The following is a 23,520-nucleotide window of genomic DNA, read 5'->3' as shown; positions in this document are numbered from 1 at the left end:
TCTACGCAGCCAACCGCTTCCACCAACAAAATCAAGCTGCCCGGGGACCCCAAGAGCACTCACCTGCTTATTAGTCTCCCCATGTGGGGAAGATTCAGATTTTTATAATCAGATAAGGGCAAGGAATGAATGAACTCGGGGGGGAAATTTTTGTAAGATTTCAGTCAAGCTGCAGGATTCAGAAACGTCGCTGTAATATTCCGGGTAGGATTTCAGTGCATTTAAACATGGTACAAATAAGATGCACAGTCTGAGCAGGCAATGAAGGGGGGGGAGGGCAAACCACCACGGGATTTAATTTCTTGATGCAGTTATAAAATACAGACAGCAATGGGTTTTCCGGTCTGATTTGTGCACAGTGTAATCAATCAGCCACCTACTTGTGGCTGAGACACACACTCATTCTTGCACACGGTCACACTCACCTCCATTCTCACACTCCGTCCCCCTCACACTCCCCCCCACCCAAACACACACAACAGTTTCACCGAGAAGAGCAATGTAAGATGAAATATTCCAACTCAGTAAAGAATGAAAATAAGGGGGTGAAGAATCAAAACAGTCCCTTTAATTCTCAGCTTTAAAAAGATTTAATTTTTCCAAATGACTTTCCTGGTCAGATACCAGGGAAGGATTAGGGCTGGCCAAGCCTCAAAATCCGATTTTTGCTTGTGCTTCACAAAATCCACAAAATGAAAAGGTACAATTTGGGCCAAGGATATGACATGGGTAAGGATACACACCAGTGAAATCTGTCTGCTTGGCAATTCACGACCAGATGCTCTCAGTAAGAAAGAAGTTACTCACAAAAAAGATTGTGTCAAAAGCCCTCTCCCCAAACAGAACACTGATGGCCTGAGTGACTCTCTTCACATCTCTGATGCTGCGAAACCAAACGACCTTTCTCACCTGTCCACCAAGTTTAAGAATTAAGTACACTTGTAAAATAACGTATTTGGATTTTCAGCTTGCTAGCTAGTGTCACACGTACATTTTAAGTAGGGGTTCTGCCATTCTCTGCATGCAAAAGATGGGCTCTACAGAGGTTTGGGGCAGCGACCTATCATGGCCAATGCCGTTATGAAACTGTGAATAGCAGCGGGATTAACGAGGAACACATTTTCCTGCCATCACTGATCGTCCTTTTTCCCTTTGCCGAGCTGTGACCTAGGCACATTCAGTCTTTCTGGAAGTGCTGAGATCAGTACGGGGCCCACTAGGAGCCATGGGGAAGTCAAGAAGATCCTTTCTCTTTCTCCTCCCCAAATGAAAATGAGTAGAAAGGACGTGGTAACTCACTCTAGTGTGCGCCCAACACAGGGGAGGGCCACGCTGGAGGTAGAGACCAAGATCAGTCCCACACTGGCCAGGCAGGGGACTTGCTCTGGGATGAGGGTGGGGGCCCAGGGCACCCTGCACCTCTGTCCTGGTGATGAACCACCCTTATCTCGGTGACTGCAGCGCAGACTCAATCTGCACCGGCCACTCGCAGGGCTGCTGGTTCTTTGGACCGTAGGCAAGGCGGGGGCGGCAGGGAGCCACGGGTACACTCACCTGTGCCGGACACTTCACCTTTCCCACCCAGCTTTGCGTTCAGGAACCAGAACTGAATAAAAGTGCTCAGTTTAATTCCGTAAGACCAGTTTCCATTTCAATGTTTATTGGCGCCTGAGGCCCAGTGCCGAGCCGGGGGCTGCAGGACACACGTGGAGTCACACGTCACAACCACCCTGTGAGGGAAGGCTGTCCTGCTGTCCAGTCAGGAAACCGAGGCTCCTGGGGAGCCGCCCCAGCTGCACCACCAGGAGGGTGGCAGAATCGGGGACTGAATTCAGTTTTTTTTAAACTCCAGGTTCAATCCAACTCTTGGTTCATTTTAGAAAATACAAAAGGTTTGGTCCCATTTATACAGTTTGTTAAATAAGTTTCCAGGTTTTGTTTCCTCCACCCTCCATCATCTTCATTCTAAAGTTTGGAAAAATATTACATAAAAATTAACATTGGTGTCTAGTCGGGAGCTGAGTTAGTTCACACGCGGGCTGGCTCAGCGGAAGTCCCTTTGTAACAGCGTCGGGCTTGGCAGGGAGAGTTCCACCAGTGACACCTCAGCGGCTTCCTTCCCCTCCTGGCTCCCCCACAGCCGCAGCCCTGCCCTGATGCTTGGGCTCGGCCCACTAGAGTACAAAGTAAGAGGTGCTTGTGGCAATGAAACACAAAGGGAACAGAGGGTGAAGATCCCGCAGTGGTGCTCAGTCAGCAACATACACACACCCACCTCGTTTACTCAACCGAGAACTCCGCAGGTTAAGTCAGACCCAGGCAAGCCAAGGGCTTCTAGAACCCAGAAGCACCCTGCAGGGAGTGCTACCTCCCTTTCTAGCCCTGCTGGCCCCTGGGGATATGGGGGGTGGGCAGAGGACATGGGACACAGGTCACCATTCCTCACTGCCCATCTTCAAGTGAGGAAACAGACAGAGAGGGACAAGGATCCCACCCCTTCCAGGCCTACCGACCCCAAGGAAAGAGGAAACCGCATGTCTCAACCATGAGAAACCTGGTCAGGTCCAGCTGACTCCCCAAATTACAAGCACGTAAGTCAATAAGCAGGCACCACGGCCAGGCACATCCCAACACAGAACGGGAAATGCAGTTCTTTCTTTGGTTGTCAGGACACCCTACCTCAGGGTCCTGTATCTATCACGTACACCGACACTGCATTTGGCCATTAACACTCACTCTGGCCAGATATGCCATGGAAGAGGAGAGCAATGACTTGAGAGAAAGAGTGAGAGAACATTCCAGATCCTATGCTCCACGGCTCTGGTACAGGCAACTGCCTGCTCACTCTGCTAGAGCCTGGATTCACGACAGATCACATTTCATCAAGGATCCTGGACAGACGGGCTAGACTTTAGGTTGCAGTGCAGTCCACGCCCACCTTTCCTTTCCGACTACAGTGGAACTTTACATTGTTGCCGTAATCAGCTTTTCTAGAGATCTCCAGGAAGCCTGTGTATGTGGGACTTCACCTGCAAGCAGCCGGAGGTGCACTGCCAAGGTGCACATACACCAGGCGCTTGCCCTTGGGCAGCCAGCTCAACCCACACTCCCCTTTCCCTTCTACAGGCCACTCAGCCGCTACCACCAAGACGCACACAAGCTGACACGGACATCCGACCCCTCCTCTGCTCAACACCTGGCAAGGTGAAAAGGCAGTGCAAACACAACACTTGTTCTTTACTGCATCCTTGTCACCATTCCAAAGAATCTACAATGAGCTTCTATGCCATTAACTTCCACTTAAATTCCCTCAAAATTTAACTGCTGTGTGTCTTGGTTTGGAATGCAGAATTTGAGGTATTTGAGGTTGTCTTAATTTTGAAAAAATGAAAAGGGAAGCTAGGCAAATACTGGAACTTGTGACCACAATCTCTCACCACTTTGCTGAACAAATTCTGTAAGATTAAAATAGAAAAGGCACATATCACCCGGTAAAGTAGGTCTTCACAGCCACCTTCTCTCATATTTCTACCTACTGCTTCTGACACAGGCAGGCGGAAGGGCCCCTGACAGACAGTGGAGCTCAAGGTTACGAGGATAACCCGGGTACTCATCACATTTTAACTCTGGGCTTCACAGGGCATAGGAATAGCCATAAAATTTCCAAAAACAAACAAAAAAGCTAAACGACAGTTATTCAACAGGAAGATGAAAGACTAGATAATTATATAAAAAAATGAAACTACTTTCCTCTGCTCCTGTATTCCTCAATATTCCTCCACGTCTACTTGCTGTCAGAAGGGAAGGTTTACAAGAATTAGAACTGCTCCCTGCCTACACCCACATGGAAAACAAGTCAGAAACAAAGTCCACCATGGAAGAAATCTCAGAATAACCTAATTTGGAAAAATTTAATTAACAAAATAAAATGGGGGAAATGGTCCAGGAGGGGCTCTGGGGAGCGAGGTCTCCTCTGAGGCCAACGTCCGGCCCAGCCCTGGCAAGTCCCAGGGGCTCTTGGACCTGTCCGAGCAGAACCAGCCTCAACCAGAACCACCGCATGACGCCACCTCCTCCGCGTATTTGCTCCTCATTATATACAGATTTAAAAAACCAACAATTGCAGGTTGTTATAAAGTGGCTTCTAGCGCTCCTATGCTGGCTTGGCACATTAATGCATGCAAAGCAAGGAGAGTTCAAGGGCTTCACCAAACAGTTAATTTTGGCAAAAAGAGAAAACAAACAAAATGCTAAAATTCATAAGCAGGATTAAAAGCCACTGAAGTGAAAACAATGTATTTCTCAACAGTATGGAGTCGGACTACAGCTACAATCTTTTTTTTTCTTTTTAGGTCTCTGCCATCTTCTCCCCCAACTCAGGTCTAAGTTCATAGCAGCATAACACAAAGTCCTCTGTCAAGCCAGTGTTCTCTGCTTCTGGGGTCAGAGTTCACAGGTCAAGGTCAGTCAGTCCGAAGAATCATGGGAGGGTGCTCACTGTCTTCCTCCAGCCGCAGGGCACCTGCTTCCTCTTCCAGGCAAGTGCCACCTGCTGCACCCAGCTCATCTGTGTAGGCTGCATAGGGACAAAGAGACAGTCTGTCATCCTCAGGGCTTGGGGCCAGAGAAGGTGACCCCCAACAGCCAGGCCTGAAGCTGGGCCAGGGGCACACAGGGTGGGTTTATAAATGGCTGCCCACAGTGGGACTGCATTTTGCTTTCTCCTGACCCAGTTCTAGGCAACTCAAAATGAAGTGAAATTTCTTAAATGTCCAAGAGACGCTTATGTGGTGAACAGGGGCTTCCTAATTAACAAATTCTCTTTAGTGAACAGGGAGAGTGGAAGTGCATCTAGACCTGGGTATAAGGGATGATTTCAAGGGCAAATGTGCAGCAAAACTGCATGATTGCCTACTTGAGTTCAAGGTGAATTTTTCAGGGGGAAAGATGGTTCATAAGGAGTCAAATGGCCAGGCCTTATTGGTCTGCCTGCCTGCTGCAGCAGATGGCCTTAAATGAGGCCCAGTCCTGCTCCTGTGGCCCTTTCTCCTTTTGCCCCCCACCCCGCCCCCACCCCCTGGGGGTCAGGAGGGAGGGCGGATGCAGACTTGCTGAATGATCACACAGCAGGAGGGTAAACACCCAGCTACAAACACTCAGGGCTCTATTTCAGTTGAGCGGTGACAGGACAGGGAGCACTTCATGTACACCCAAAGTAGCCTGAGCCATGATGAGTTTTTCTTCAAAGATGAAGAAAATGAATCTGGCCTTGAGAGGCCTGGAAACTACAGCTGAGACAAGCGTGTCTATGTCTGTGTCCTCTCCCTGTCCCCGCCCAGGAGAAAGTGGCAGGCAGGCACTGTGATGGGGTGGAAAGTAGAGCATGAGAACCATGCCCAGAGGGCCCGGCATAATTTACCTTCCAGGTTTGTGTCACAGCCCTTACCAAGTCTTGTCGGGGACGAAGGCACGTGAGTACCTTTGGCTACAGCTGTGCTGTAGGTCTGAGTTACTAAGGGGCAGTCATGAGAGGCCGAGTCCAAGATTTCGTTGGTTGTCTCCATGCTGCCATCCAACCTGGAAAAAGAGAACAGTGAGAACTGTCAGGGTGTCAATGGCCACACTGCCTTGCAGCCTGCAGGCCAGACCCACCGCCACACACGCACAGGACCCTCTTTAGGTGGATATGCACACGTGTGCATCACACTCGGATGATTTTAAGTAATACCCATGTAACTGTTCACTTAGATTTTTTTTTTTTTAAATGACAACTTTTTCTTTTTAAGATTTATTTATTTATATATACAAGCACTGGGTACAGTCAGAAGCGCGGGAGGGCGAGAGAATTCACCAGAGCCAGAGCGGGGAGCAGAGCAGGCAGAAGGACCGAAGTACACTGCTGAGGGGAGCAGCGGGCGGCAGGAGAGGTCTGCGCGCCATGTGGGACCCTCCTCCTGTGGCCGAGGAGCAGCCGGGGATCGAACTGGTGCTGCAGAGACTGCGGTCAGCTTTGCAACCCAGCGCTCAACCGCTGCGCCACTGGGGAGGCCCCCACTTAGATTTTTAGATGACAAATCCGATCAGAAAAAGTTACACCTAGTGATGCCATCTTATTTCACTTTTAAGCTCTATAATCATAAATAGAACTCAATATATTATATACTACTTATAATCATAAATAGAATTCAATTATGTGTGTGTGTGTGTATATATATAAAAATAAATAAATCATCCCCTACTTCCACCCTGCTCCTAAGAGTGTGACAGCACTGTTGTTAGCACCTTTGGAAACCTATCCTTCCCACCTTCCAAAAAAGGAACATCAGAAAATCAAACTGCCCTGCTTCCCAGTGAACCAGTATTAATTCCTTCTTTTCAAGATAATCCTGAAGCAGTGTACTAAATTGTGGATGGCACTGCGTGTGCCATTCCATTCTTGCAAAATGCTAAGTTCCATCCTCAGAGGATTTACAGAGGACGAGGCCTGGACTCCCCCTCTGGACAGGGAAGAGCAAGGCTGCACCCGACCCCTCCTACTCCTGTCTCCAGTGAATTGGGTCACTGGCAGAGGTGTAAAAGGGCAGGAGGCCTGCATGGCCCCATCATCAGGCAGAATCAAATCTTGTCTGGCAAAATAGGGCTTCTCAACAGTTTAGGCCAGCCACGCTGGAATGAGTACTGGCTTTTGAGGAAATGAACACACAAGTGCCAGTCAGAAGACTGACCACACAGAAAGCCCAGAGGAGGCAATGGCTAGTGTGAGGCCAACTTACTTGTGCTGTTTCATCAGGGTACACTCGCCTCCTTCCTGGGGGTCCAGGTTGTACATGTATAAGTATCCATCAGAAGCTCCAACCAGTAATCGAGGAATCTTTTGAATTCTAGTAAGAATAAAATGCATCCAAACTCTAAAGAACACATCTTTCACACACAATTGTTAAACTAGCAACCTCCCCAAGCCATGGCCAGGGAAGACCTCCCTACCCCTTTACATATTTAGTTGTGTGTGTTTGTGGCAGTCATGCGCTGTGCAAACTACACTGTTACCAACAACACGCTGTATGTGTGTCAGTGGCTTCTACATGTGTCTAGATGTGCTGCAGGCCAGCCTATCTAGGTTTGTGTGATTACACTTCATGGTATCTGCTGGACAAATCTGAATGGAAACAGATACATTTTCTGGAATGCATCCTTATAGTTAAGCAAAACATAGAAGAGGATAATGATCATGCCCAGAGTGTTACTTTCAGTTGTACTTCGAAGCCAAGGATGAATACATGTGTGTGGATAAACACCAAAGCCCATAGGAGAAGAGATCAGAACAAAAGCCTTTTCATGGCTTTTCTCTTTACCAACATGTACTTTCATAAACTTCTCCAACTACACTAGAGTTAGATAAAAAGGAGGCCACACAATGTGTGCGGATTCATGGATGGTCTGTCAATGAACTTCCAGACATTCTGTCCCACATGGCCATACTATGGCCAAGCCCAACGAACTTCCTAAGACCTCCTGTGCATGCCGAAGCTGTGCTTGGCAGTTCCAGGGAGAACCTTGCGCTAAGTGAAACCACTGTTTTGGTAGGTCCCAAGGGTGAATTATTTGCAATCTCACAGGGTTAGGATTTGATGAAGTTTTTTCATTAACACTTCAAATATTCTCAAAACACAGAAAGAGGAAGATGTTTTGGAAACAAGACATGCCAAGAAAGCATTATGTGTAAGATGACGCAGCGTACTCTGTGGTTCCCTCCATGTCCCCCAAACTCTTGACTGAACTAAAGGTCTAAGTTTGAGATATTCTCTGGCCAGGGGCAACGTACAGACGAGTCAGTCTCTGTACGCTACGGAGCCTCTGTGACTGGGGCTCCTGACTGTGTGTGGAATGGGGCAAAGGGGAGAAGGGCATACCCATGCTTACTCACGTGGCCAGGGAGCAGATATTTTTATGGCCACAAAAAGGCAGGCGGACAGTGGCAAAGGCTCTGCCCTGGTTGAACATTTCAGTGACTTGAGAGGGCAAGTAGCTGGTAGAAGCCATGAGCACTTTTCCGAAGTACCCGGTCCAGGTGGTAGGTTCCTCCTGAGGTCTACAAGACAGAAATGTCATCTGCTATGTAGAACTGAACTCTTTATTGTGAGAATGACCTTGTTCACGAACACAAACATGAGCCCCAAAATTTGAAAGAGGAGTTTTTCCTACTTCCTGAAAGAGGAGCATAGAAACGACGACCTCTGGAGACCCTAGGAGTGGTAAAGAGTGTACCACCATCCGGGAAAGGTGAGGGGATGAGGTCCTTCAGATTTCAGAACCTGGGACAGTCATGTGCTTCCTGAGTTAGATTATGGCAAATGATCAGGTTTCCACTTACAATCAACGTGAGGACCAAATTCATGATCTTTCCCTGGATCTTTTTAACAGGAAACCTCTAAAAACCTGACTAGTACAAATCTCAATCAAATTGTTATTTTCCTGTTTTTGTTGTTCATCTGATGACTATTTTGTAAGTATCTAAAGTACTTAAGTATCTCTTTGAGTAAGGGAAAATTAAAGGGAGGCCCCCCTTCATGATATATATCCATTTAGTAACACAAAATTTAAATCAACTGCTTTGAAATAAAAACCCTCTGTGGCTAGACAATGTGGACGGGCTACCTCCACAAGCTCTGCGTGGACGGGAGCGGTAGTGGTGGACAGTGGCACTGACCAAGGATTCCACTGCAGCCCTTCCTGCCTCTTACAACATCTCCTTTGCGCACACCCCCCACACCGGAACAATCGTCTTAATGTGAAAAACCCATTTTACTGCTGAGCCGATATGTAGTGATAACCTACAGCCAGCTCAAGGGGCTTTATTGGCAATAACATCAAAAAGCAGGACACAGTCTGTGCTGATGTTTTCATGCAGAAAAATGTACTTTTTTTTTTTTTTAAAGATTTATTTATTTATTTATAGAAGCACTGGGTACAGTCAGAAGCGAGGGAGGGTGAGAGAATTCACCAAAGCCAGAGTGGGGGGCGGGGGCAGAGCAGGCAGAAAGACCGAAGTACACTGCTGAGGGCAGCAGCGGGCGGCAGGAGAGGTCTGCGCGCCATGTGGGACCCTTGCCCGGAGGCCGGGAATCGAACTGGCACTGCAGAGGCTGCGGGCAGCTTCGCAACCCAGTGCTCAACCGCTGCACCACTGGGGATGCCCCTGTACATTTTTTTTTAAACAAGCACATCTGCAACTCACTTTTCTTTCACAGTCTCGAGTTTGAAGATGTGCACAGTCTCAGTGTTGCTGGACGCCGAGAGGAACATGCCGTCCATGCTGAAGGCCAGTGAGCAGATGCTCACACACCTGGGGAGAAGAGGCAGGTTACCGCCCAAACACTGGAGAGGGCAGGTTGCAACTGCTCCAGGGGCTTGTGTATCTGAAGTGACAGAGGAGATAGTCCCTGGCAGAGGCATACTTGGGCTTCCTGCTCTCGTTTTTACTCCTCTCAGCATCTTCTTGAAAACTTTCCTTATAGAAAATGTGTGTAGTGCCAAGTAAGAGCAATTCCTTAATATATCCTTGAACAGCCAGTTTCTTTGCAATTCCAAATATCAAAAGGAACAGGGACTTCATCAAACCATTTTTAGTTCAATTAGATTGCATTATGGCACTAAGTGAGTAAAATCTAACATTCAAATTATGGCAAATTCTTAAGAAGCAAGAGGTAAGTCAGCAGCCATCCTAATGTAAGACCAGAGCAAAGCTTTCAACACACTGGGTCACCACAGTGGGTCTTAACTCCCAAAGTCATCAATAATCTGCATTTCCTCATAACCACAGAAGTACAACATTCTTTCACTCCTGTCGTTTTAGCACCCACTTACCACGTACTCACAATGCACCCAACACTACACAAAAGCTCTGAGATCAATCAGAAGGTTCTTGCCATTTTTGGAGCCTATAGTACAGCGTGTGTACAAACTGTAAATCTGCTGCAAACAAAATGGAGCTAAAAAGTAGAGGTGGAAGGTGCTACTAAGAAGTAGAAGTGGCAGAAGGAAGGGGCCATCTCTGCTGAGTGTCAGGGAAAAGCCTCCTGGAGTGAGAGACGCTTGACGCAGACTCCAAGGGCTCAGGAGTGGCCTGGTCAGCAACGTGACATTCCAGACACAGAAACATCATGTGCAGGACCCCAGCAAAGAGAATTTCTGAGGCACTGGATGTACAGTGTGGCTAAAACTTGGGGCAACAGGGAAAGTAAAATAAGAACAGCTCGAAAGAAAGGGCTGGATGTTGGGAGGTCCGTACACCAATGAGTATACGAGCTTGGAATTAATCCCACAGGCAAGATGTGCTCTAATTCTATTTACACCTTCAAAGAACCACCTGGGCTCAAGTGTGAAGCACCAGAGAACGGGGCAAGTGTGTGGTAGATGGTGATGTGAATTGGGAGATGTGGGGGAAGACAGGTGTTAAGGGGGACTGACACAAGGAGGGTGGAAGCATGAGGCCTGACTGGGGGCATGAAGCGAGAGAGGAGCCAGCTTCCAGTCCAAGGTCAAGGGACAATGGTGATATTTACCAAATGTGAGCACTGCCGAGCAGATGGCACATTTTGGCCAATTGTAAGCACCCAACATCTTCCAGCAGGAGAAATGTGGGCACACCTCAGGAAAGCAGCTGGGCTCCACACAGATGAAGACCCAACAGCACACAGATGCACTGTTAGGCGGGTGTGGGCTATACAGAGTGGGGTAAGTAGTATTTCTGGGGAAGAAATGATATAGGGGAAGATATAATGGAGTAAGAAAAGAAAAATTGAGAATGGTGTGATATAAGGAAAACCAAGGGCAAAAGGAACAACACAGGAGGCAGTAATGGGCAGGAGCTGGGAGCCTGGCTCTGAAGATAGGACACTAAAGCCAGTTGATAGGATGACCCTACAGAAGAGTGAGGACAGTGCAAGGTTCCAGACAAGGGGGAGGGAGAGGCAAGCAGCTGTAAGTTCCAGAACATATCCTAAGAACCGGCACTGCCTGCTCCAATTCATGGCCCCTGGGAGGTGGGCACTGTTCGATTCCCATGTGGGTGGGAACCAGAGCTCCAGGGTCAAAGTAACTCTGAGTAAGGCCATACTTAGAGCTGTCCCCTGAGCTGCAGAAGACACCTCTGCACTAGATTCCTGCAGTGGAGGCCAGGACTAAGGGGATCAGGACTAAGGCCAGGATCAGGAAGGGGGTGCCTGAGTACAGGTCCAGGAAGGTTTGCAAACAGTGGGAGGAGAGTTAAGGCCAACACTACACTGTGACTCACGGTTTGGTTTCTTTAAGCAAAGAGCCAAAGCCATTTGCCAGGTGAAAGGAGAAATGAGGGAGCTGGTCCCAAGTTTTCAGAAGGTTGGAGCTACAAGTCAGGTTAGGGAGGTCACTGGCCTGCATCTCACCCCAGAAGGTCTGGTTACACAGGTTCTTCCGCTCTTGGGCTACTTGGCCATCACTCTACTTTCACCGACAAATGAAACCCAGTTTGCTTTATATGAATGCTTCTCTACCCCTCCCGATGAGATCCTAAAACCACACCTAGTCAAGCATCTGGCTGAAAACGCTTTATTTAACTGGGATTCCCAGTGTTTCTTCAAGTTTCTACTTGTTTGGTCACAGAAAAATAAAACCCAAACAGAAGGTCCTGGATCAACTTTGGAGATTATAGACTTTACCTCTTAACTCCTCTCCGGAACTCAAAGAGTTTCTGTCCCTCCGGAATGGAAAACACCCTAATCACAGTTCCCTGTGAAAAAAGGAAAGAAAAAGGAATTTTAGCCAAGTAAAAATAGCCTTTTCTATTTCTTTCATATCAGACTGTAAGTGTGACATATGGTACATTGGCAGACAGCTCTACACTGAGCCAGTGTGGAGGTTTGAGGCCTCCCCCAGCTTCCCCATCCCCCAACATAGCACACGACCTTCATCCTTTTTTGTCACAAACACACTAGAATATCCCATGTTCTATTGTTTACTTAACATTAAATTTTTTTTCTTTAAATCAACTCACTTGGAACTCACCATTATGGTTAGAATGATACTCCCAGCTTTGAAATCAGATGTGGAATTTAATAGCTGTACTTTTTCTAAGTCATGTGAAGTCTAAACTATTACCAACTATTGTGTACTGCATGTTGGGGATCTCCCCCTAACTCAGTGACCTGAAGAGGCCTAAGGTCCCACTGAAGTCCTTTCCAGGCACTTTAAATTGAGTTCCTGACCAAAAGAACAGATTAGCTAGAAATGTTACCTAATTGCCTAAAAAGCAATAAACACAGTATTATAAAATGGTAAAACCTATATTAAGAAAACTTCAACTGACTAAGACACAAAAGAAAATATGAATAAATGGTGAGCTACAGCATTTCCCTGTTTGAAATGAAATGTTTTCAAGATGTCATTTTCCCCTACCACTCCCCTATTTCCCACTTTCTCCCAAGTTAGTAGGGGATGGGTGGAAGGGGAGACAGGGCTTGAACTGGGAGAATACGGGGTAACAAATAAAGAAAGTTAAAATGAATAGTACTTTCAACAACTAAATATTGACAGAATAGTAGCAAGCTATAGCAATAAAATAGCACATAAAGCAGTAAACCAATAGAACAGAATGAAAACCTTAAAACATTTCAAATTTGTAGGGAAGAATTTTTCAACATTTAACCCCATATTATTTTAAAGGTTCAAACTGTTCTATATAAAAACCATGAAGTATATGATGTTTACAAATAGTCAAAACAAAACTATCAACAACTTAAATGCAGAACACTAGAAATTGGTTACATTATGGTAAATATGTATAATGGGATGTAACAACTAGAAATCAGACTGCAGATAAAACAGATTCCTTTTTGAAAATGTTAAAAGATAGTGATTCTCTGGATAGAAGGACACCCATGGAGTTTGTAATTCTTAAGAATTGGTATAAAATAGCATATTCATATAAAAAACATGGGAAGGGTTTTATCCTCTGTAGTCTTTTAGATTTGCTTTGTAATGGCAGACCTACTATAGGATACTAGTTAAGTGCTGTTAGTCACAGTTTGCAGTTCCTTGAAAGTAGGTAATGAAACCACACACCTGTGTGCCTAGCATATACTAGGGTTCATGCCATGAACTTAGAGGATTCTGTTTAATAGTAAATCAAAAGTTTGCTCCTTATAGTCCAAAAAAGATGATCCTATTTTCACTGGCTTTGAAATCTGTGAAGTGCTTTATAAAGAGCCTTTCTAAGACCTGATAAAATACATGAAAAGACTTTGATTAATCAAGAATGTCAGGGCCATTTTGATACTCTCAAGAAAGATGACAAAGCCAAGGTGTAATTGTTCAGCACAGTATTTAAAAGTGAAGTCAGGGTAGGAGTCCAATTTCTCTGTCACCTTCCACTGGGGGACCCTGGGCAAATCACTTAACCTTTCTGAGCCCTCAAGATAAAATGGGCAATTACCTTGCTGAGGGGATCGAATAAGTCAAATAATATAAAGGATCTAGTATAATTAGGTCATCCATAAGTCATCCACCAATAATAAAGTATTATTACAGAAACTGGTGTAAGAGTTAAGAATAAACACCCACATGGAAAGGACCTAGGAAGACGGGGTTGACTGCTTTTATATTTTATTTGGTAGGATGGTTTGGAGAGGTAATTTAGGAGAGGAGGCTAACTAAGGTTTTTGGTAAGAAAGCATCAAAGTAAAATTAGGCAGTGGCCAATTTTGCTGGTGTTCACAAGGGAAGAACAAAGCAGGAGAACTAATGAGAGAAAGGGAATCAAAGAACGGAAGTTTTAAGGTGAGAGGAACAGGAATGGAAAAGGAAGTACAAGAGAGTGAGGGCTCTTCAGTGGCACAAAGGCTAAGAGGAAGGGACAGCCAAAGCATCAAGTGCATGAAGAATTTGGAAAAATACATTTCCTTTTAACCCAGAAACTCTACTCACTGGAATCTCTTAAGTTACTATTTAAAGATGCATATAAAGACTTATACATAAGATAAACGCACTATTCTAAATACTCTAAATATTATTTATATGTTATTCTAATATATCCTAAATAACAGGCAATTTTTTAAAAAGATTTATTTATTTATTTATTTATTTATTTATACATACATACATACATACATACATACATACATACATACAAGCACTGGGTACAGTCAGAAGTGCGGGAGGGTGAGAGAATTCACCAGAGCCAGAGTGGGGAACAGAACAGGCAGACTGACGAAATACACTGCTAAGGGGAGCAGCGGGCATGGCAGGAGAGGTCTGTCACACCATGTGGGACCCTCGCCAGTGGCTGGGGATCGAATTGGCGCTTCAGAGGCTGTGGGCAGCTTCGCAGCCCAGTGCTCAACCACTGCACCACCAGGGGAGGCCCAATAGGCAATGTTTATTAAGTAAATCACAACTGAACATTATTCAACCATTAGAAGTGTTTCACTTAAAGAAATACATTATGCAGTTTTTAAAAAAGGAAGATATGTTAGATAGTATGTTGTCAATTTTGTTTAGTAAACAAAAAAGATGAGTGAATACAATAAAGTATGTTCAGATCAGCTCTTGACAGAATTATGTCACTGCTTTTTCACATTATTAAGTATTTCCTAAGTGCTAATATATATTAGTGTCACAATTTAAAAGCAGACTGGGGGCCTCCCTGGTGGCACAAGGGGTTAAGCACAGCACTATGAAGCAATCTGCAGCCACTGCAGCACGAGTTCGATCCCCGGCCAGGGAGGTGACCCACATGACTTGCCCGCTGCTCCCCTCAGCAGAATATTTCAGTCAATCTGCCTGTTCTGTTCTGCACTCTGTCTCTGGTGAATCCTCTCACCCCCACACCTCTGGTCTGTACCCCAGTTCTTGTATGCATAAATAAAAAAAAAAAATCTTTTTTTTAAAAAAAATAAAAGCACACTGGATGAGTAGCATGGCTGTGAATGGCATTTTCTTCTCTTCTGCATGTTTCTGTAGCCCCTACCACAAACACACATCAGCTCTCAACTGTCAGATAAAAGCACATTCTCATGCCTGACAGGAGGGCTGTTATCTGTGCGTCTTGAGTGGCTGGTTGATATAAAAACTTGTTTGATGACTTGACTGTGGGAATGAATGGAACTGACAAAGTTTGATGAAACCTTTGAACCAGTTTCTACTGGGCTCCACCTGACCCACCTTCTCAGAAGCAGTGGCGAGCTTGGTTCCACTTGCGTCGAAGGCCAGTGCTGCTAAAGGGCTGTCATGAGCCGGGATCATGTTGGCAGCTCTCTGAAAAGGTCAACCAATAAACTGTGACTGTCATGCAACGAGACTGTGTCCTATGCTACCCATGGTCATTAGGCTGAAAATGCCAATGAGCTGTTACCAAAACATCATTATAGTTAATATGAACATCAAATCCAAGTGATTTACTAAGGTGAGGGTCCAAAAAATGCTGCTTAAAATATATAAAAAAACAATTTATTAATAAAGTTTTTATAGTTTTCTCCATTCCTTCATACACTCACACTGCCAGGAGATCGGCACTTCTGGGAATAGAGTGGTACAGCTGGAGGCAGAATTATCCAGACTGTTTTGCATTAAGAGGGGAGCAGTGAAAACTGTTGTTGAGTCAAAGCTGGGACATCAAAGAATTCACAGCAGTGTTGAAGAAAAAGTCACTTTAAACAAACAAACCAACAAACCAACAAACAACTACGCAAGTACTAAAGGCACTCACCAAGTTAATGGTGTCGAAGACTTGCACCTCCCCGATGCTTGCACTGCCTGGGTATGCCAAGTAACAATTGTCGTTGTTTATTGACAGCGCACACAAGCCTGTGAGTCACACAGAGAGCAAGCGCCAAGTTACGTCGAGAGGATTTTGGTTAGAAACTCTTTAGCATTTACTTAACAAAGAATGTAGAAATCAAAGCAAGCTCTGATACAACTTTGGTTGGTGTGCTGTTTTTATGAAAGTTCTACCCCCCAACCTCCGCCCAAAACCGCCACCTTAGGTGATAGTAAGCAGCACTGTAAAAACAGAATAAAGGCCCTGGGCGTAAATGACCAGTAACTTCAAAATCAGAAGCTAACCAAGCCAGTGTTTATGTGGCCAAAGAGCAGCATTAGCAGGCAGGTAGCTTTATTTAGGCTCAATACTTTTAACCCTGTCTACATCTGTGGGACCTATAAAGAGATCCCTCTCACCTATCTTTAGGAGGCTGAATCAGAAAATGAATTTTCATCTTCAGTTCATTTACCTGCAGGGTTTGGGGGGGTCTCCCTGATTGTATGCAGTACCTTCATGTCCCGAATGTTGTGTATATAGAGAGATTCTTCCAGGCACACTATTAGCCTCTAGAAAAGACAAAAAACAAAAACCATGAAGAAAGAGCCATTGTTACAGCACATGCTCCCAATCTTCATGTAACCAACTCCTGGATTAAGATACACTCTGTGCTTTCCAGAACACTGAACAGACTGGATGTGTGCAGCACAGGGGTGCTCGCTGTTACCAGGTGGCACTTCCTTGGCACTGCGCTCCTCATCCAGCAGTGAAGTGGTGTTCAAGCCAGCTACGCCTGTCCCACCACATTCGGATTTTCATAGATACAATTTAATTTCATATTACAGAAACCATTAAACTATAGCTATGAAAAGTGTGGTTTTTTTTTTTTAAAGATTTATTTATTTATATATTTATTTATACAAGCACTGGGTATAGTCAGAAGCAAGGGAGGGTGAGAGAATTCACCAGAGCCAGAGCTGGGAGCAGAGCAGGCAGAAGGACGGAAGTACACTGCTGAGGGGAGCAGTGGGCGGCAGGAGAGGTCTGCGCGCCATGTGGGACCCTCCTCCAGTGGCTGGGGAGCAGCCGGGGATCGAACCAGCGCTGTAGAGGCTGCGGGCAGCTTCGCAACCCAGCGCTCAACCGCTGCGCCACCGGGGAGGCCCGAAAAGTGTTTTTTTTTGGGGGGAGGGGGCGAAGTGTTGTTTCTGTTTTACTCTGTCTTCCCCTCATGGAAACTAAGTGCACTAGATAGGTCTGGTAAAAGTAAGCTGCTTTAAAAACCTAATGCTGAATGACACAGGGAAAATGAAAGTAAAACTTGCCATGTTTAAAAGCACCCTGTTTTAAACCATTCTGCACTCACACTGCTTTGCAGATGTCTAAGTTCTTGCTCTGTCTTAAAGAAGATCAATGAGCTGGCAGCTGATGCATCAGAGGATGATTTACACAAGACAGACACTTTGCCACATCTATGGCTCTACACCAGCTGGTAGTGAAAGCACATCTGCATGTTTTCAGTTTAAAAAAATGTCAACATGTTATGCCATAGTTTCCAATTTTAGCCAACTTTTTCAGTTAATAGATCACTCCTCAGTTTCAACCAATGAGCCTTGGGTCACCACATTTCCAAGTACACCAGTTGCAGTCACATATGTTCCTTCTGGCTGCTTTATTAGCCTCCTTGCACAGAACACTGGTGGTAAATAGAGAATGCTAAAAACCTTCAGGAGAGCACTGTATTTTGTGAGAAAGCAAGAGCCATGAGACAGTCTCAGGAAATAAACAAGTGCTAGTCACCCAGTCTATGTCTGGGTCAGACATTACTGTGAGCTTTGGGGAAGATTAAAGAAATGAGGTAAGTTTTCTTCAATTAAAAGTTAGACTAACAGCTTAAAAAGGGAAAAGAAGCCATCCCCTCACCCCTTTTTAAAGTAACATAAAAGCAAAGAAAGGCAAATAAACTGTGATTCAACTCTTTATGAGAATCTTGGTATCCAGGAAAATGGTCAAGTTTGTGTCTTGAAGGATGAATAGAAGGTGACAGAAATGGAGTGGCTTCAGCAGGACGTCCAGACGAGAACAGAGGGAGTCAGGGTAGTAGGTGGAGGGTCCCTGCATGCAATGCCTTTGCCAGAGCTGAGGGACTGGAAACAATGGGTTCAGCAGTCTGGTCAGCTTTGTCCCAGAGGTGCTGAAGGAAACCCAGGAATGGTGGAGACAAGTGAAAAGTCACACTGAGATGTGGGGCAGTGCACATTTGGTAGTTTGGCTGAAATAAGAGTGCTGCTCACCTGCCGGTTCAACTTCACAGCCAGGATCGTGTTGGAGTAGCTATAGTTGCAGATCTCAGTGCCTTTCTTAAAGTGGCAAACTTTTAGCTTCCTAGGAGCTTTGAGGCTGACGATGGCCACTAAGCTGCTTGAGAACAATCTTTCTACAATGCACACATCTTCAGTATCAGCTGAAAGTAAAAAAAATTATACGAATGTGCATGTAGTCATGTCAATGGGCACACACAATGAGTGTCTAAGTGTAATCTCAGGCAAAGCAGAACACGACAGGGTATGTGGTGGATGTATGATGACAGGGCTGGGCTGAGGACGTGGTCCCAGAGCAGCAGGGGATAATGATGATGCACTCAGGGACGGATAGACTGGGGTCAAATTCACCATTTTAAGCACCTCAGATAAACCACTCTGAGGGTCTCCCTGCCAGTAACACCTTTGCATTCTGCAAGGAGGGCCTACCTCAGCTCAAATGCCAGCTCCTCAGAACTTCCCCCACCTCACCTCTGTCAAAGGGAGGCCCCCTGATGACTCTCTTATCTGGCCACCATCCTCTTTCCTCCCTGGCAATCCCATGACCCCTGGTTTGCCTGCTCTCTGTATACTTCTTACACACTCCAGAACTTGAGAGCCAAGATGACAAAGGTTCATTTTCCTGTTCACAGCTGTATCCCTTGCATTTGAAACAGGACCTGACATGGGGCAGACCCCCAGAGAGCTTTTATTTTTTTTTAATTGACGTACCACTGGCTTACTTCCTTATTAGTATTTTGGAAGTATAGGATTTTTTTGCTCTTGGAAAGGGACTTCCCCCATATAGTCTTTGAATGGATCAATCTTTCTAAGTCTTGCTTTCCTCATGTGTGAAGTAGGGATCACAGTTACAGCACAGGAGGAAATGCCAGGGCAGGCTCAATGCCAGTATTTCATACCCCTCAGCTCCATGCTCTCCACTTAAAATGAGGATACACCCTACTCAGCAGATTGTAGATTAAAAACTGCACATAGTGTCTTATACAGTAGCCCCATAGAGATTACTTTCCCCCATATCTCCACTGACTACCCACACCTGCCTAATGTGTTCAGCACCAGATGAGTGTTAGCTTCAGATTCAGATCCAAAGTGACACCACACATATTTATGGGGGAAAATTGCTAAGGCTGTGCTATTACTTAGATTGGAGAAGTGGTAAAGTCAAGTGTATGAGTCTAAGCTTTGCCATCACTTCATCAGTCACCTTTCCCCAGCCAGCCAAGACAAACCTCACTCACCTCTTTGCCGTGGCAGCAAGCTAACACCTTGATTCAGAAGAATAAGGTGCCTGAAGCTGTTCTGCTGCAGCCCAAGGAGGAGCCACCAATCCCTTTCAGAATCTGAACCTCAACTGCAGGGCACAACTACACCATCCTGCTGCACAGAAGGGCAAGGCGCTCCGTGTTTTCATCCTTGATGCCGCTCCAGTGTCTGGAACTCTGTCCAGCCTCTGGGGCCTGCCAGTCAGACACTTCACCCAGAATGTCAATTATTTGCAGTAAAACTACCTTCCCCTTAGGACCACACACTCATGTTCTCTGATCAGCCACTCTCCCTTGGGCAAGTATGGCCAGTGGATGAGGGGGGCTGGAGGCTGAGCTCCAGGGCTGCTATTCCCAGACTACCACACATTTCTCCAAGGTGGTAGGCTGCTGGGGAGTGGGGATGCAGGTCCTTTCTCCATCACTGTCTGGAGTCTTACTCTTCAGGCTCCTGCCTTCCTGCTGCCCCCATTCTTTTGTCAAGATTTAGTAACTGTTTGGGGTGCACTGACTTATTAATCAACCGCAATCTCTGCTCTCACTCTAGAAATGACTACAGGCCCATCTGTTATCTGGACATGTTCAGAAGCAGGGTTCCCTGCTGAGCTCAGCTTCTCAGGACAGAAACACTGCATACCCAGATCTCATAGCATCCAGCCAAAGAAGGGGTTGATCACACATTTATTGGATGACTGAAAATGGACCTTATGATTAGGTTCAGAGTATTCTCCCAACACTCACCATTACAAATACCCAACAGAACAATAACCTCTTGAATGGGGTCATATCTGAAGATGGGCTAACTTTATTCATGACAGCCCATTTGGGTGGTGCCATCACCCCAAGAGTTACATCTAAATAGTGAAACTGCTCTTGGTACAACTCAGTATATTCATTCCAATATTACGTACACTAGGCAAGTGCCATATACCTGGTGAATACTAGGGATACAGGTGCCTGAGGCGGGGGGAGTCCTTCATGGAACTCAGTTTAAAAATCAGCTTCTAGTCTTGCTCTGCTGTTAATTAGCCTAAGACCCTGTGCCAACCTTCTCAATGGTGAAATAAGAGTTGTATTTTCAGTTTTGTTAATTCTAGGGCTGAGACATATTAGAGAATCTGGTATAGGCAAACTGATTTGTGAATAAATAATACATTTTATTAAAATTACTGGCCTTCTAAGTTAAAGAGAAAAGAACTTATTTCAATCCTCATTATTCATAGATTCTGCATTTGTGAATTTGTATAGCTGCGAGAGTTTATCTGTAATCCCTAAAATAAATACAGGGGAGTGTGGAGGGCTTTCACAGTCACTCCTGGCCAGGCAGAATGGTTAAAAACGTAGTCACTGAAGAACACATTTCCAACTGAGTTCAAACAAGGCAATACCACCTTTCTTTCAGATCTCATACTGTAAACAAATGATGTTTCTGTGGTCTATTTCTTATACTTTTGTGCTTTGGTTAGTGATTTCACTGTTGAAAATGGCCCCAATCACAGTGCTGAAGTCCTGCTATACTTCCTGAGTGCGAGCAGGCTGTGATGCACCTCCCAGAGAAATGGCAGATGTCAGGTGAGATGGGTTCAGCATGGGTTACAGTGCTGTTGCTCTGAGTTGCTAATAAATCAACAATATGTATTAAATAAAATGTCTGTAAAAAACACAGATAAAAGGCCAAGTATTCATTAGGTACCAAAAATGTGAACAGAAGTTTACAGGAACCTGATTCTAGAAGCAATGGATCCATATTTGCTAATTCAGTGTTGAGGGCAACTTACTGCTTTGATGCAATATCACTTACTACTTCACTCATTCAATACATATATTTACCTACTGTGAGCCACTGCTCCAAACTAGAGATACACAAGCATGGCAAACATCATGGGCCCCATGAGAGTTCAAGGACAGGGATGGAAGAAGACAGCAACAGAGGCTGAGCAAGGAGAAAAACCATGACCACATGACAAGTGATTCAGAAGGCAGAAGAGGGTGTCTGAAGAATAAACAAGTGTGTCAAGTGCTGCTGAGTGGCTAAGAGGAAACAAGCACCCACTGAAACGGTGAGCATGGCGGTTATCTGGCGACCTTGACAAATTGTGATGGGAAGTGGAGGCAGAATGAAATGTAGAAGGCAGGTGAAGAAGTGGAAAAAGAACTTGGGCAAACTAGCAGAAGTTGTGTTATGAAGAAATGCAGGCATGTGGGGAGAGGCCGGAGGGATATATCTGGTTACTGGAAATTACAGTTTGGGAATTAACAAGCTATACCAATGGAAAGACCGACACTGCAGTAAGAGACAGGCTAACTGAAGAAACAAAACAGTAAACCGGAAGGCAAGATTTTAGTAAGACAGGAATGCCTTTTTCCCACTTAAGAGGAGGAAGATGAGATGACCGATGTGGGTGGGCTAGTCATCTGAAGGAGAAAATGTAAGCAAATCCCATACTATGAGCATCGGTTTCTCTTTCAAGCAAGAAGAGCAGTTATTAGCTTTGGGGTGGAGGTGGGGGGAAGAAATGGGAGATTTTAACAAGTGAAGATAGTATGAAAAATCATATTAGACAAACGGAGAACCATCAGCAGGACTGACGAGCCTTCATTTGAGGCTATGGTAATATATTCAAATTTAACCAGCGGAAATTCAGGTCAATTCAACAGATGCAAAATTCAACACTCATCCATGGTGAATATTAAGAAATCTAGGAAGAAACTTCTTTGATACATAAAGGACATTAAGGAAAAATCTGGAGCTAAGATCATACTTAATGATGAAAATACTGAATTCTTCCCTGTAAGATTACAAACAAGGCAGAGAGAGGCCCACTATTCACTGTGTAATAGAAATCTTCCACACTGCAGTGAGGTGAGAAAAAGAAAAAAAAAAAAAAAAAAGGAACTAGGACCAGAAGAAGATGTCAAATTGTCTCTACAGCAACCTTAAGGAATCTACTAAGCAACTATTAGAACTAATGAGTGAACTTAGCAAAGTTCTAGAATACAAGTTTAAAATACAAGAACCAATAATATTTTTATAGATCAGCAGTAAACAATTAGAAAATGTAATGAAAAAAAAATCCACTTACAATATCATTTAGAACCAGAGTATTTTGAACAGACTTAACAAGAGATGTAAGACCACAATACCTAAACCAACAGAATGTTACTAAGAGAAATTAAAGAAGATCTACATAAATGGAGCCATACACCATGTTCATGGATTGGATTACTCAACATTGTTATCAAGTCTCCTCAAATTGTTCCCTAGATCCAATGCAATTCCAATCATATCCCAGCACTTTTTTTGGGTATATATTGACCAGCTGGTTTTTAAGTTTATATGAAAAGGCTAAGGATGTAGAATGTCCAAACCTATCTTGAAAAAAAGCAAAGCTGAATGGCTTACACCACATGACCTCAAAAGTTAGTGTAAGTCACAGTGAACACTATGAAGACTGACAAAAAGAACAATGGCAGAAAACATAACAGCAGAAATAGATCCACATGCAAAGGATGGTCTTTAGGCACAAAAATAATGAGAGGGGTCTCTCTGGTGGCACAAGGGATTAAGTCTCAGCACTATGAAGCTATCAGCAGTCACTGCAGCACAAGTTCGATCCCAGGCCAGGGAGCTGACCCACATGGTGCAGCAGTCCTCTCCTGTCTCACCTGCTGCTCCCCTCAGTAGTGTATTTCAGTAGATCTACCTGTTCTGCTCCCCACTCTGTCTCTGGTGAATCCTCTCACACACACCCCGCCCCCACACGTCTGGCCTACACCCCAGCTCTTATATGCATGAATAAATAAAAATAAATCTTCAAAAAAAAAAAAAAAAAGGAAGAAAATTTCTGACAAAAATGCAACAGGAATACATAATGAAAAAAATTAACCTTGATTAATTTATCACACAAAAATTAATGTGAGATGCATCTCTGAACTAAACATAAAAACTGAAACGCTAAGATTTTCTTCCCCACCCCCAATATTTATTATTATTTATTTATGCATATAAGAACTAGGTGTAGGTCAGAGGTGCAGGGGGGTGAGAGGATTCACCAGAGACAGAGTAGGGAGCAGAACAGACAGATCTACTGCAATACACTGCTGAGGGGAGCAGCGGGCGAGACAGGAGAGGTTTGCTGCACCATGT

General features: G+C 44.8%; 1 protein-coding gene across 3 annotated transcripts in view; it reads right to left on the bottom strand.

The window, feature by feature from the left end:
- Positions 1-4,352: 4,352 nt before the first annotated feature.
- WIPI2 (WD repeat domain, phosphoinositide interacting 2) overlaps positions 4,353-23,520 on the bottom strand; it is a 34,086-nt gene continuing 14,918 nt past the window's right edge. Inside the window, exons 3-12 of one of the 3 annotated variants that reach the window (XM_037507069.2) lie at positions 18,085-18,254; positions 16,263-16,359; positions 15,740-15,837; positions 15,196-15,288; positions 11,697-11,767; positions 9,236-9,343; positions 7,925-8,089; positions 6,774-6,881; positions 5,447-5,577; positions 4,353-4,576 (exon numbers count right to left, since the gene is read on the bottom strand). In XM_037507069.2, the coding sequence (XP_037362966.1) occupies positions 4,464-4,576; positions 5,447-5,577; positions 6,774-6,881; positions 7,925-8,089; positions 9,236-9,343; positions 11,697-11,767; positions 15,196-15,288; positions 15,740-15,837; positions 16,263-16,359; positions 18,085-18,254 (1,154 nt within the window). In that variant the 3' untranslated portion in view covers positions 4,353-4,463. Of the gene's footprint in view, positions 4,577-5,419; positions 5,578-6,773; positions 6,882-7,924; positions 8,090-9,235; positions 9,344-11,696; positions 11,768-15,195; positions 15,289-15,739; positions 15,838-16,262; positions 16,360-18,084; positions 18,255-23,520 lie in introns of all 3 variants that reach the window. The other 2 variants (XM_037507070.2, XM_037507068.2) reach the window with 2 other exon arrangements.

Source organism: Talpa occidentalis, unplaced genomic scaffold, assembly GCF_014898055.3.
Source record: "Talpa occidentalis isolate TD23 unplaced genomic scaffold, MPIMG_talOcc4v2.1 talOcc4.12, whole genome shotgun sequence".
Taxonomy (NCBI): Eukaryota; Metazoa; Chordata; class Mammalia; order Eulipotyphla; family Talpidae; genus Talpa; species Talpa occidentalis.
The sequence above is the reverse complement of the archived record's forward strand: the minus strand, read 5'-3'. Positions and strand labels throughout refer to the sequence as shown.